The sequence below is a fragment of the Ischnura elegans genome, chromosome 7 (assembly GCF_921293095.1).
Source record: "Ischnura elegans chromosome 7, ioIscEleg1.1, whole genome shotgun sequence".
In the NCBI taxonomy this organism is placed as follows: Eukaryota; Metazoa; Arthropoda; class Insecta; order Odonata; family Coenagrionidae; genus Ischnura; species Ischnura elegans.
Window position 1 is genome coordinate 46,650,488 of NC_060252.1, and position 13,269 is coordinate 46,663,756.

The 13,269-nt window shown below is 36.5% G+C and overlaps 1 protein-coding gene across 1 annotated transcript in view; it reads left to right on the top strand.

Annotated features, from left to right (window-relative positions):
* Window positions 1-13,269, top strand: part of LOC124162973 (cytoplasmic dynein 2 heavy chain 1) — a 147,398-nt gene that overhangs the window by 78,643 nt on the left and 55,486 nt on the right. The window contains exons 31-40 of the mRNA XM_046539753.1: window positions 403-618; window positions 734-921; window positions 1,979-2,117; window positions 2,995-3,114; window positions 4,258-4,440; window positions 4,735-4,958; window positions 5,685-6,033; window positions 9,072-9,179; window positions 10,106-10,262; window positions 11,423-11,630. Of these exons, the coding sequence (XP_046395709.1) occupies window positions 403-618; window positions 734-921; window positions 1,979-2,117; window positions 2,995-3,114; window positions 4,258-4,440; window positions 4,735-4,958; window positions 5,685-6,033; window positions 9,072-9,179; window positions 10,106-10,262; window positions 11,423-11,630 (1,892 nt within the window). The remainder of the gene's footprint in view (window positions 1-402; window positions 619-733; window positions 922-1,978; window positions 2,118-2,994; window positions 3,115-4,257; window positions 4,441-4,734; window positions 4,959-5,684; window positions 6,034-9,071; window positions 9,180-10,105; window positions 10,263-11,422; window positions 11,631-13,269) is intronic.

Consider the following 13,269-nt stretch of genomic DNA (forward strand, 5'->3'; position numbering starts at 1 on the left):
ATATACTGCTGATACTGCCATCTGAAACAATTGAATGTTGGGATGCGCTATAAACATCGCGGGAATTTTAAAAAATTACAGACCAACGTCCGAAAGTCCGAATTTAGCGTACGAAAGTCGAGTAAAAGGTGTCAATTTTGAACGTACGAAAGTGCGAATTGTACGAAAGTCGAGTGTACGAAAGTCGAGGACCGCCTGTACCCAAGACCTATGCTACCAGGAACGCATCCCTATCATCCCTATGTTAAAACGCTCTCGTATAACGCAAATTCGTATAGCGCAAAGACCCCAAGGAACGCATCCCTTGCGCTATACGAGACATGGGTGTACCTATGTATATTTTTAAATTTATTTAACTCATACTTTACCTAAAGGAAGTAATTGATGTGAATTACTTTTTAGGAGTGGCTCAGTGGTCTTCTTGCTGAAATGAAAACAACCTTAAAAAACCTGATGAAAGAATGTGTTCTGCACTGTGGAGACCTTCACGATAATATTCTCGATCCTCTGCGCTACCCTTCTCAAATCCATTGCATTGCGGAGTACATTGTATTTTGCCAAAGGTGTGAACGCTCAATTATGGATGGCTCATTACCAAGCCTTGCTTCATCTCTGAAGGTGAGTTACATTTTGTATCTGGCATTTTTGGATTAGAGAGGGAGACATATTTTGAAAATGCTTTCATCTGAATTCCTCTTTATGATTATTTCAATTCTTTGATTCTTTTGTATAGGCCAAGATTGATGCTTATACCAAGCTAAAATTTAATCCAAGCGGTAATAATTCTGCAACTACGTCTTTGTTTAATATCAAAGTTAAAGCACTTGTCCTTGATGTGATTTACTTTTTGGAAATTGTTGGAGAGTTGATTAATAGCGGAACCACTTTATTGAGCCAATGGTCTTGGCAGAAACAACTGAGGTAAACACTATTTGAATTGTTTCTTTTAACATTTTTTATGCACATTTGAATGAAAAATATTTTAGGGTAGGGTAGGGATAATAGTTACTTAATATATATTTTCATGTTTTTTGTATATTTCAAACATCAGTTTGTACTGGCTGCCTAAATATATTTTGGACTGAATCTCAAAGTGAATCTCCTGTTTTAGCTTAGCAATGTTGAGTTTCCATTTGACATTGCCACCATTAAGTAAACTCAAATATTTTATGTAGTTCATGCTATGCAATTTTTATACAGATTTCACTGAAACTACATACTACGTATTAGTATACAGTGAATACCTGTAGTAAATAAAATCTAATTCATTACATGTTTTACTTAAATTTAATAGTTTTAGTTTGTGCACTATATCATCTTGCAATTATTTGCTATATCTGCCTCGCTGCGTGGGTGTTGGAATATTTTCTTCGCAGACGCACACTGAAATTTGGCATTTTGTGGTTTAATGGTGGCAGGTACATCAAAATGCACAAAATGTTTGTCTTGAAGGGCAGTAAATAGGCAAAATCTATAGGGAATTAATATAACCACTCATGACCATAATCATTCCCACAAATTTTTTTCATTGGGCCAGATGTATTTGAGAAAAATTGATTTTCCCACCTTAATGGTAACCCTAAAAATGGAACTTTCTTTGTGGAAGATAATTATGCAACTCATACATTACTGAGCAATACGTTGTTTCATGTTACCCAGAGGAATGAAGTTTATATTGTATTATATTACATTATTCACATCACACCATATTATGTTATATTACTTAGCTGGTTTTATTTTCATATCCTAGTTCATATTTGTTGCCTTATTAAATATTTTAATACCTTGCTTGGTTAATTTCATGCTTAGGGTCAACTTATTAGATTTTCTGAAAGTGAAATTCTGTATGGTGGTATTCATAAAATTTCTAGTGCATTTGTTTGGTTAGCAAATATTCTTGGAAGATTGTGTTGTAATTATTTCAAATAACATTACATCTTTGAGTTACGTTGCCATTGTATAAGATCTCATATTTCAGGTTTTATTCACGGAAAGATGGTTCAGTCCATGCAAAAATGGTCGATGCTGAGTTTGAGTACACATTTGAGTACCAGGGTAACTCATCGAAGTTAGTTCAGACTCCTTTGACTCACAAGTGCTTTCTTACCTTAACTCAGGTAATTTATTCTCTTTTCAATCCAAAGTTTTTTTTTTAATTTAGCATATACATTTTCTCTGCTTTTGCCTCTACTACATATGTGGTTACTTTGGGGTTGGATTACTTATGAAAGGGCACATACTCATTTAGCAATTTTTACATTGTTGATAGGTAGTTAAATTACCAATGCATGCAATATTATGACTTAAAGTCTCGGACTCCACTTACTGTTGATATTAATAATTAATTAGTAGCTGTCAAAGCTAAGCAAAAACTGCTTAATAATTCAATGTGGAGTGTCTCTGCTTGTAATTTGCTCTTCCCTGATCTGGTTCACTCACTGTGCCCTTCAAGGTTAGCTACTCCATTAGAAGGAAACCTCTACTCTCAACCCACCATAATTGTGTATGAAAAGCATTCATTTTTCCCATGGAATCTCTAAAATTCTTGGGCATGGGGCTTATGGCAAAGTTCTGTGCTTGTGTGAACTGCAAACTGAAAATCCCATAATGTGTCTGTTGTCAAAACTTGTACTAAATTTTGTTTGGTTCTGCTGTAATTGTGGTTTTTTGTTCATAATTTTGAATCATCAAAAATTTAGTATTGTCATTTATTTTACCATATGTTGGCATACCACTTTGGCTGGGACCAATATTTTACTTTGTAGCAAGGGAAATTTTTTTATTAATGTCATTTGTAGGAATGAGAGTCTACTGTAATTAATATCCTCGTGCACTCATTCATAATGGTTAAATTGAGGAAAATTAATGAGAAAATACTATTTTCAGCAGTAATGCATAAGTGATAATTTGTAAAATGTAGTGGATTGAAGTCATAAACGATTTTTCTATAAAATTATAGTTACTTCAACTAATTAATTATATGCTAATTTACAGGCAATGCAAATGGGATTAGGTGGAAACCCATATGGCCCAGCTGGGACTGGTAAGACGGAGACTGTGAAGGCTTTAGGGTCATTATTTGGGAGACAAGTTTTGGTATTTAACTGTGATCAGGTACGTACACTTGCAAAAGACGGAATACCTTTGGTATTCTGAAAATGATAAATTGCAGTTGACCCATTCTTTAAGATGGGTTCGACTTAAGATGGATTCACAACACAATCTGAGCTGATCCTGTGCATGCTTTTTTAAATTTTAAGCTGTCGTCTTTCATGTCATTACAGATTTAAAATTTCAGTTTGTTATGTAAAATGCAATTTTATGCCATATTTTAATGCAAAATAAATGTTAGCATCGCAACATTTACATAAATGCTATTTAAAGTGCTTCCTCATTCATAAAATACTGCAGATTCAGCATTCGATGGAATTTGCTTTGCAATCATTTTTCCTGAATGGATTAATATCATAAAGTAATGCATGCAAATTTTACTTTTGACTATTTTATTATGACCATTTGAACTTAGGAGGAAAGTCAATGTGAAAAGAGAATCAGACAAGAGTGATTTGTAAATAAATTCCTCATGTAAACCTGCCTTAATTACAGAAAATGGAATAACATATGATCTGGGTTTCAACTACTTATGTCCTCTAAATGAGGTAATATTGGCTGTTGCTTAAAATGGGATATCAACTGCTCTCTATCTCAAAACAGTGGGAAAAGTAGTTATAGAAAACTACTATTACTACTTTTCCCACTGTTTTGAGATAATCATTTAGGCATCAAATGAGTGTAAGTGAATGGGGACTTATAGTTCTCAGTAAAAGATGAAATATTTAAATTAATGCACGTATTTAATTTACATGATTGTTCTTCTTTAAACATTAAACTATTGGAATTTGAAATTTGCTTCTCATTGTTTGCTATGGTATAGTAATTGACTTGAATTTCATGAGAAAGAGGTATATAGTAGTACATATTTGGTATGTTAAAGTGAAGAACAAAATGTTTCATACAATGGAAAGAAGGAATAAAGATTGGATTAAATTTAGGGTTTAGCCATCAGTGAGGCAAAAGGATTTGAAGTTGATATGTAGGATTAAATTTGATAAAATTTTAGATACAACCCGTCATCAGGGAACATATTTGTCATTCTAGAAACTGAAGATATCTGAAAATTGAAAGTTTTTCATGTATTGGTGGTTGTTAATGTATCATTATTGACTTAAATTACATGCTAAATTTCTTTTATTCTAGGGAATCGATGTGAAATCAATGGAGAGGATATTTGTTGGGTTGGTAAAGTGTGGTGCCTGGGGATGCTTTGACGAATTCAACCGTTTGAAAGAGGCCACCATGTCTTCGGTTTCCTCTCAAATCCAATTGATCCAGACTTCATTGCGTGGCGAAAGAGCCTCTGTGAAACTAATGGGACAGGAGGTAAAAGTGAAATATGTACATGCGTTGTGAAAACTTATTTATCCTTGATTAACTCAGTATAAACCCATCTCTTGGAATTATGGTCTCACCCTTTCAAACGTATTTTTTCTGGCATTCATTTTTCATGAAATCAGATTTTCATGATTCTCTTTTTCATCATTCTTTTATGATGGTCTTCAATGAAAATTATGGCAGCTAGTAGCCTTGCTTATGAGTACATATTTTATTATTTTTGATTTGGAATACTGGGTATGCTAAATTTCTTGGCATTAAATTCTCTCCTGTACTTTTAAGGTTCACCTTGACCACAACTGTGGGATTTTTGTCACGTTGAATCCTGCTGGAAAAGGTTATGGAGACCGTCGCCAGTTACCAAATAACCTGAAACAACTATTCCGTCCTGTTGTCATGTCACAGCCTGACAGCAATCAGATTGCAGAAGTTGTTTTACAGACTGAGGGATTTAAAAATGCAAGAGTAATTGGAAGGAAATTGGTAGAGGTTTTCTCTTTAGCAAGGTACTAACTTATTTTTATGTAACGTAATCTTATATAACTTTGATCATGGAAAATATGTATTTCTTGTTATTTCATTCTCAATAACCTAATTTTGCTTTAAACAACGTGGTGAGAATATTTTTGATATATTTTGTTTAAAGTTGTCCGAGCTAGCGTGTACCTGCATGATTACTGTGGCAGTTATTCTCCCCACTGCAAAAGAGCACACTCTTTCCCTATGGAATGGCATAATAGGACTAATTTTTGCTGTGCAACTATTGCTGCTTTTGATTTTTGATGTGGGAAACTGTCATTTAGAAATTATTTGTGGGAAAGAAATTTTTCTATAAAGCTTAAGGGAATGGCAGCAATAACTCAAGTTCCAGAGAACTTCCCCCCGACCTCCTCCCTGAAATTTTAGCAAGAGGCGATCTTAAGTATGCCGCCTCATAATGAATCCCTCTCCTCCTCCTTTCCCCTCTTTTCCCTCCAAAAAAAAACTCTGACTGCGATATTGGGCGAATGGAAAAAGTTCACAGTATCTTTTTTAAGAAAAAATAAATCCTTAATCTTACTCGTGAGGTCAATTATAATGCTTTCATGTTAACTCTCCTTTATAAAGTAATTATTTCTTCTGCATTTTCATGTACAGCTTTATTGATTTTGAACTTAATTAATTAGATTTTTTGTTATATTTGCCATTTAATGTACTTAAAATTTGAGCATTAATTAGCTTGTTGTTTACAGCTCTGTGTTATCACACCAGCATCACTACGATTGGGGTCTTAGAGCTTTGAAGACTGTTCTACATGGCTGTGGTTCTGACCTGAAAAACTTAGGAGCCATTAACCATGGAATTATTGAGAATACTACTAGGATCCTCTCAGAAGAAAATGTGGCAATAAGGTCTATAAGGCTGCATACACTCTCAAAGCTCACCTCAGCAGATTGCTCTCGATTTGATTCTATCGTTGCAGATGTGTTTGGTACTAAAAACTTAGAAAATCATGGAAGTGAAGGCTTTCAAGAAGATGTGGTCTCTCAAGCGATCAGAAAGTGTTTTCCTCTCCTTGGACTTGTAGAAAATGATAAACAGGTAAGCTAGCAGAGAAGCAGAAGAACATTCCAGAATGATGGGCGTAGTGGTAGTGCTGATATTCTGATAGGACTGTGGGAGTCTCTACTTTTCTAGATTCAAGCGAGATAAAATTACTGCTTGACTTCCTCTCAATTTTGAGACCAAAATGGTTGTGTAACCAAGTCTCAAACTTGTCTCGAGATGGTTCATGATCTCTGTTGTAGTGGACTTTATTTTTCTGTGCCTTGCAATATTATGCAACATAGTAAATTAATATTAATTCCCTATATTTTTTTATAATTTATTGAATTCATGCCACAAAATATCAAGAAATCTCTTCTAGACCTAGAATTGAAAAGATAGCACAGCCTTGATCTCGGCATTGGGTCTACTAACAATGGACCCACAAAATTTGCATGTATGCATACAGGCTACTTCAAGCACCAACACACGTAAGTTAGTAAGATATTTTCTGTTAATATAGGTCTTTGATGATTGCTTAAGCCTGTAGGGTTAGAGGAGTTAAGAAAGAGAGTAGAGGGGTGAGGGTGGAAAGAAAAACTTTTCCAGGAGTATAAAAAGGCAGCGCAAATGCCTGTGACTTGGGAATGAAATGGGAGAACATGGGTAGATTTTTTGGTGTTGGTCTTTCATTGAGGGATTGGTAAGGTTCAGCGGCGAAGATGTGTTTTGGATCTTTGTAATGAACTCAATGGTGGGTGGAACAAAAGGCGAGTAGGCCAAAGAAAGTGTAAGGGAGGAGCTGAGAATTTCAAATGGGAGATCTTATGGTAAAGAAGGAAGTGAGGAATTTTTTCATTTAGGCCAGGATGGGCAAGGGTAAATGATGGGAAAAACCTCCAGAATGAAGTTAAGAAAAGAATATGGAAGAGCTGGGAAAACCAGGATAGAAAGGGGTATTTTTTCGGGCTCTATGGGGGTCAGGATAAAGCGGAGGGCTAATGGTTCACTGTCTGCACTGAGTGTTAGCAATGGGGCGGAGCGTAAGAGGGCATATCAAGGTTGATGTTAATATTGAGATACAACATCAAGAGCAGGATGGTTTCTTCCAGAAAGGGTGAAAGAGAAGAGTTATTTTTCATTATCAATTTGTTGGCAACTGGTCTTCAACCATAAAACTGTTTGCATTTCCACGGTATTTATTTACCATACAATGTATTTCAACTCATAGAACAACCCTCAGAAATTTACTGTACAAAAATACGGACATATTCCCACCTCCTCCGGTGGGGTGTTTACAAAGTCAAGTGCCAAATTTATGATCTTCATTGGACAGGTAAGAAGAAATGTTGCCTCCTGAATAAAAGAATTAGAGCATAGCAGCTGCTGGCAATCACAAAATGATTCATTTCTCTCTGCAAAACACCTGATAAACTTGTAGCATATATGTGAATTTGCAAAGGAGTACGGTGCAAAGTCACATAGATGCTGAAATTCTATACAAAGTTTGCGTTAGAGGTAATTCATCTGGAGAGAAAGGAGAAAAAGTTTGGATGTTCTAGAGGAACATTGTATTGCACAGTCTCATAAACTTAATTTATTAAATGGTCAACTTTTTGAAAACCATCCACGTCTCCTCAACGTTGCATTCTCAAATAAACATACTTCTTCCCCAGACCCTAACCTACCGTAAAATTATCCAATACATATCAATTCTCATACTTGGTTTATTTTGTGCCTTCTCCTAACCGTAGCCTCTCACTTCTCGCGTTGGAAATCCCAAACCCCTTCCACCTTATTTCATCCTTTCTTTTTGCCTCTCGTCTCTCCTAAACCCCTTGGTTTTTCCCTCTCATCATCCCCAGCCTTTTGCCCACTTCACATTATCTCTATAACTATGCCTTCACCCAATGACCAAACCTTCTCAAACAACCCCTTGATCCTTTCTTAAAGAGTGGACAACCCCAGCGTGTGCTGTGTAATCCCTCAATATAGTCCCAAAAACAGACACTCTCCCTCCCCTTCCTTTTTTCTCCCACGCGGAATTCCCCAGCTTGCTCCCTCATTCGAGTGGCCGATGACCTTTCCTCGTTTTTCCCTCCATTCCCTGTTTCCTAGAATTTTTATAGATAAATGTTCTTCTTCCTCAGCCCCTCTTCACTTTTGAGTGAGTGAGATGTGAGATCCAAAACTATATTCCACTTTATGGTACGAAACTATCATGCCTTTTTGGATAGGCAGTGTTTTCCTTAAATTGCTATTTTGGATTTGATGTGGTTTCGTGCCATCCCATTTCGTGCCATTTTGGTATAGTGCCTTATCAGTTTAGTTCATTAAAGTGACAGGGGTCTGAAACTATTGAAATTTCATTCTTTAAAGTGCTTTTTCGTATCGGATCAGATCCCTGATTAGTGGCATTTGTGAATAAAATATTTGAGAAGGGTTTGCAATGAAGTAAAATCAAAGATTTTTCACCCAAAATGAGTGATTGCTTTAAAAAAGAAATTATTTTTATATACTCCCGTACGAAAGTGTTTGACCAAGTGTTCTATTAATTGCAATAATAATAATCCAATTGTTATCCTAAAAGTTATACTCCTCCTCATTACCGACTCTTGATTTTTTACACAGTGCCCATATTTTGGTCCCCACCATAGGCGGATCTAGGGGGGGGGGCACGGGGGCACGTGCCCCCCCCAGACCCTTAAAAATATGCTAGATTTTTAATACGGTCCCATTATCATTTCGTTCGTTTTGTATGACGAAGTATCCTTGTGCCCCCCCCTGAACGAAATCCTGGATACGGGCTTGCTTGTGCCCCTCCCAGAAAGAAATCCTGGATCCGCCCCTGGTCCCCACAACTACGTAAAATCAAAGTTTTACTGTACTTCCATTTACCCAAAAACTTCATGGCTCTTGTCACATTCAAATATATATCACTTTTAATCGGTTTCATTCTGTATCAATTTTTTTCTTTATTCGTTAATCTTGGTAATCAAGCTTGAGCTTAACTTTTTACTGTTGAATAATAAAAGTTCTTTGTTATTTTATTGCATTCAGTTAGTTAAGTAATGGAAGAACTCTTTTATATTTAGGTGAGAAAGTGCATGGAAGTTTATGAACAATTAAAACAGAGGATGGGAGTTGTGATTGTTGGCCCTCCGAGATCGGGGAAGTCTACCATTCTTCGCCTTCTGAAAGCTGTGAGTTATCAAAAAATAATGGATAATTGCATTAATTGATTTGCCAGCATACATCAGAAAGCTTGTCCTGTAAACCTTTTTGGTCAAATGCTTGTGGTAGTTTTGCCTCTGGACTCTCTGTTCTTTATAAAATTATCCTGTGTGAAACTAACAAATATCTTACTGTCACTGTGGTAAATAAATGATGAAATTGTAATGATAGAACTTTTTTTACTGCTTTAAAAGCTAGTGTTACTCTTGTTTTAAAAGCCTAGATCAGTACATAAGTGTTTCTTGGATGTTTACTATACCTTGTTCACTTAATCTCTGCAGGTGAGCTGGTGTGGTTAAAGCGAGTGGGGGTGAGAGGAGGGAAAGTTTCTCTACACATGACTTTCCCTTTGCCAATCAGCAGACAGTAGGTGTGGCCTTCGACTTTGGAAATTCAGTCACTCTCAGACCCCTGTTGCGTTAAAATCGTGAATCTGCTATCTGTGTTGCCAAACCTCGCGCACTCCGTTGCACCAGGTTCATCAGAATGTTTCGCCTATGTATGCCTTTCACTAGCGGTCCTGCATTCAGCATGGTAGCGGACAATTTTCTGGCTTCTGTGAAGGGATTATCCTCAATCCCCTCCAAATGAGTAGATATACATTGTGTGCATTGTTTCAGCGCCGGGCCCAAAATATCTGAGGCCACATGTGAGTCACACCTTTTCAGTGACAAACTAGGGCGGCTACATACATTTGGCAATGTTGAGTTCACTCTTGCTCTCTCTCTCTCCTCCCCTTCAGCGAGGCCCTCCGAGAGTGTCCGGGATCTCACGAAAGCTCATCCGCAGAGATAAAGTGAACAAAGTATTGGCTAAAGATTTACATGTTGCTTTTATCGAAGTTTTTGGATCCCATGATATCTGTTTTGAGTAAATGGATATTTTCTCTGTTTAGGCTCTTGTGGAATCAGGTCGTGTTGTTAAGATGCATGTCCTGAGTCCTAAGGCAATGCCCAAAACACATTTGCTGGGGAGCATTGATCCAGATACCAGAGAATGGTCTGACGGAATCCTTACATTGACTGCTCAGCATATTTATGCTGAATCATCAGGTACTGAAATCATCTATGATTTAAATAACTACATATGTATTCTTATTTTTATCATTAAAGTCAGAAATTTGAATTGAAATCATTGAAACATCTTCGGAAGGACTTCAACAAGGCAGGGGAAATGTTGAATGTTTATAAGGTGTTTTTTTATGCCGATGGGAAATGTGGGAGTTGTCTGAGGAGTAGCATAGGGTGCAGTCATTCTCACACTCATGGTCATGATTACTGGTGAAAGCATACGAAATGCGATACTTCATAGCATGACTCTCTCATGTTTTCTTCCCTTCTGATTTTTTGGTGATAGGAAGTGAGCTTAGCGTTTCTGTGCTCACTAAAATGGCGACTGCTCAGTGCCGTTATGTGATTCTGCTCAGTCCTATGACGTCAGAGTGACATTTGCTGAGTGACCAAAGATGAGTGCTCAGTGTGGGTAGTACACCCAGAGAGTTTAATTTGCGTGAATTTGTGGCTCCTAAACTCCTGTGGACATTTGTAGACATATTTTAATAGGGACAAAATATTCTTTCCTTACCAATGAAAAATATTCTTGCTTAACCAATATGGCTGTTCATGGAAAAGAAGAAGATAAAATTATTATTAGCATAACTTTCAGGTTTGCTTCATGGTTGGTGAACATCTTAGTCCATTTTCCTAGATTTAGAGATAGTTTAATGTAATAATAATATTCATTTTGCAGTCAAGTGTCCTTGTACAAATATTACAAAGCCAAGTAATTACATTAGGAAATAAAGAATTTAAAAAAAATATTAGGTATCTTGAATAAAATGTTTGACTACCTTGTGTGATAATTACAAAATATCTGTAGATTTGCAAAGACTACTGTAATATCTCATTATTCTTAAAATTGGTAGGTAATATTTAATTGTTGTAAATAAATTTGGGAAAATGAAGTAGATAATGAGATTTTGAATGAGCAATTAGAATCCTTAAATTAATTAAAGGTGAAAGATAAGAACACTCAATATGATTTTTTAATAGATAATATAAGAAGACATTAAATATAAGATAACTCTTTTGGAATAATGAAAAGTGCTGGTAATGAATCCTTTTTATGATTAATAAATTGCTGCCTAGTTTACTGATGTAGAATCCTCAAATGTGATGATAATTAATTATTGTCTTACTTTGTCACTTTGAAGATGTATGGTCTTGGCTGGTCCTTGATGGTGATGTAGACCCAGAGTGGATTGAAAGCCTCAACTCTGTTTTGGATGATAACCGGCTGCTGACTTTACCATCTGGTTGGAGGATCCGATTTGGGCCTAATGTCAATTTCCTTTTTGAAACCCATGATTTAAGCCAAGCCTCTCCTGCCACTGTATCACGTATGGGTGTCATTCTGTTAAGGTTAGTATTCTCTGAAGATTTTATTAGCTTTAAATTGCAGAATAACTGAAGACATTGTTTGAGTGTCAAGGTTTTTCTTATCCGCTTTCTTGAGCTCTAAATTATCTTCCCTTGCTCTAGCTGATTGACTGATTCATACTTTTAGTTTTACTGTTTCTCCTGTGGCTTTGGCCTCACCAACCACATGCCTCCATGTCCATCTATCTTCTACTGTGTACAGAAAAGCTCTTATTTTTATGAGGTTCTTCACTTCATCGCTCCAGTGCATTTTTAGTCTTCCTCACGATCTGGTGCCTTCCAGTTTCTCTTTCCATATTTTTTTTACCATTTCATTGTCACTTCTTCTTAGGAATTTATCCTAGCCATCAGGGGCGGATCCAGGATTTTTTCTGGGGGGGCACCAAGGTCTGACAGGCAAACCATCTTCTCATACTTGAGATTAAAACCATTATAAAGCAATTATTGCACTAAATATTCTCTTTATTTTAAAATGAAAATTATTTATATGAAATTAAACGATTGAGGATCCGTGATACACAAAACAAAATGAATGTAATGATAACCGAAAAAAAATTCTTTTTTAAGCATCTGGGGGTGGGGAGGGCACGTGCCCCCGCCTAAATCCGCCTATGCTAGTCATCTAAGTCATCTATTCTGATTATACCCTCAATATCTGATTCTTTATACATTTCCCTCTACTCTTTGTAGTTCCTTATTCTCCATGTCTCTCTCTTTAATGGGGTCAAATATTTTTCTCAACGCTTTGATCTCAGATGCTATGAGATATGTCTGTGTTATTTTTGTGAATGGCCGTACTTCAGAACCATCTATTAGCAATGGTTGTACAATTATTTTGTTGATACAAATTTTTGTGTTTCATGTTAGGGGTTTGCATATGAGCAGTTATAATTGGCTCCAGTAGATTATTTCAGCTGTTGCTAGTATGCATCTAATATCTCAGTCCAATAAAGGTATAATACCAATTCCCGATTGTTGTTGTTAGACACCTTTTGGGCCAATAGGTGACTCATGCAAAAACTGACCTCAAGAAATGAGGAACTTTGAAGCAGGTTGGCTGAAAAAGTTCAGTGGGGAATGAAAAAGGGGGAGGCATGAAACATGTTTCTGTTATTCTCATGTTACATGATATTTTCTTTCAAAGCTAATGATTTATGGTCTTCATAACATGAACCCTGTGCGAGCTATGATCTGGCGTGTCTGGGGCCTTTTGATTGGTTTTGGAGAGGAGGAAAGCATCAGGGGGGGGGGGGGGGGGTGAGGGCTGATGGGAGGGGGATAGTGGATTTTGGGAAATGTGGAACGTAGTTAATATCTTACGTCACTGAGCTTCTCCCTATGGTCGTTTTATCTCTTGGGGAAGATTCAAACTATGTGCCTGTGGTTATTAGCCATAAATGACTTGTAAATATTTAGTTTCATTTTTGTGAAACGATGGTTGTGGGAAAATGATACTTCGGGAAATGATAGGTGCAGCTAAGAATAATGTTGTCTGTATGGGACTTTATTTGGGACCAGGAACTGCAAAGGATGAATGTAGGAATGAAAAATCGAGGTTCCACTGTTTATGAAATAAACTGCCTTTATACTTTTAGTTTTACATTGTATTTTTATTATTCCT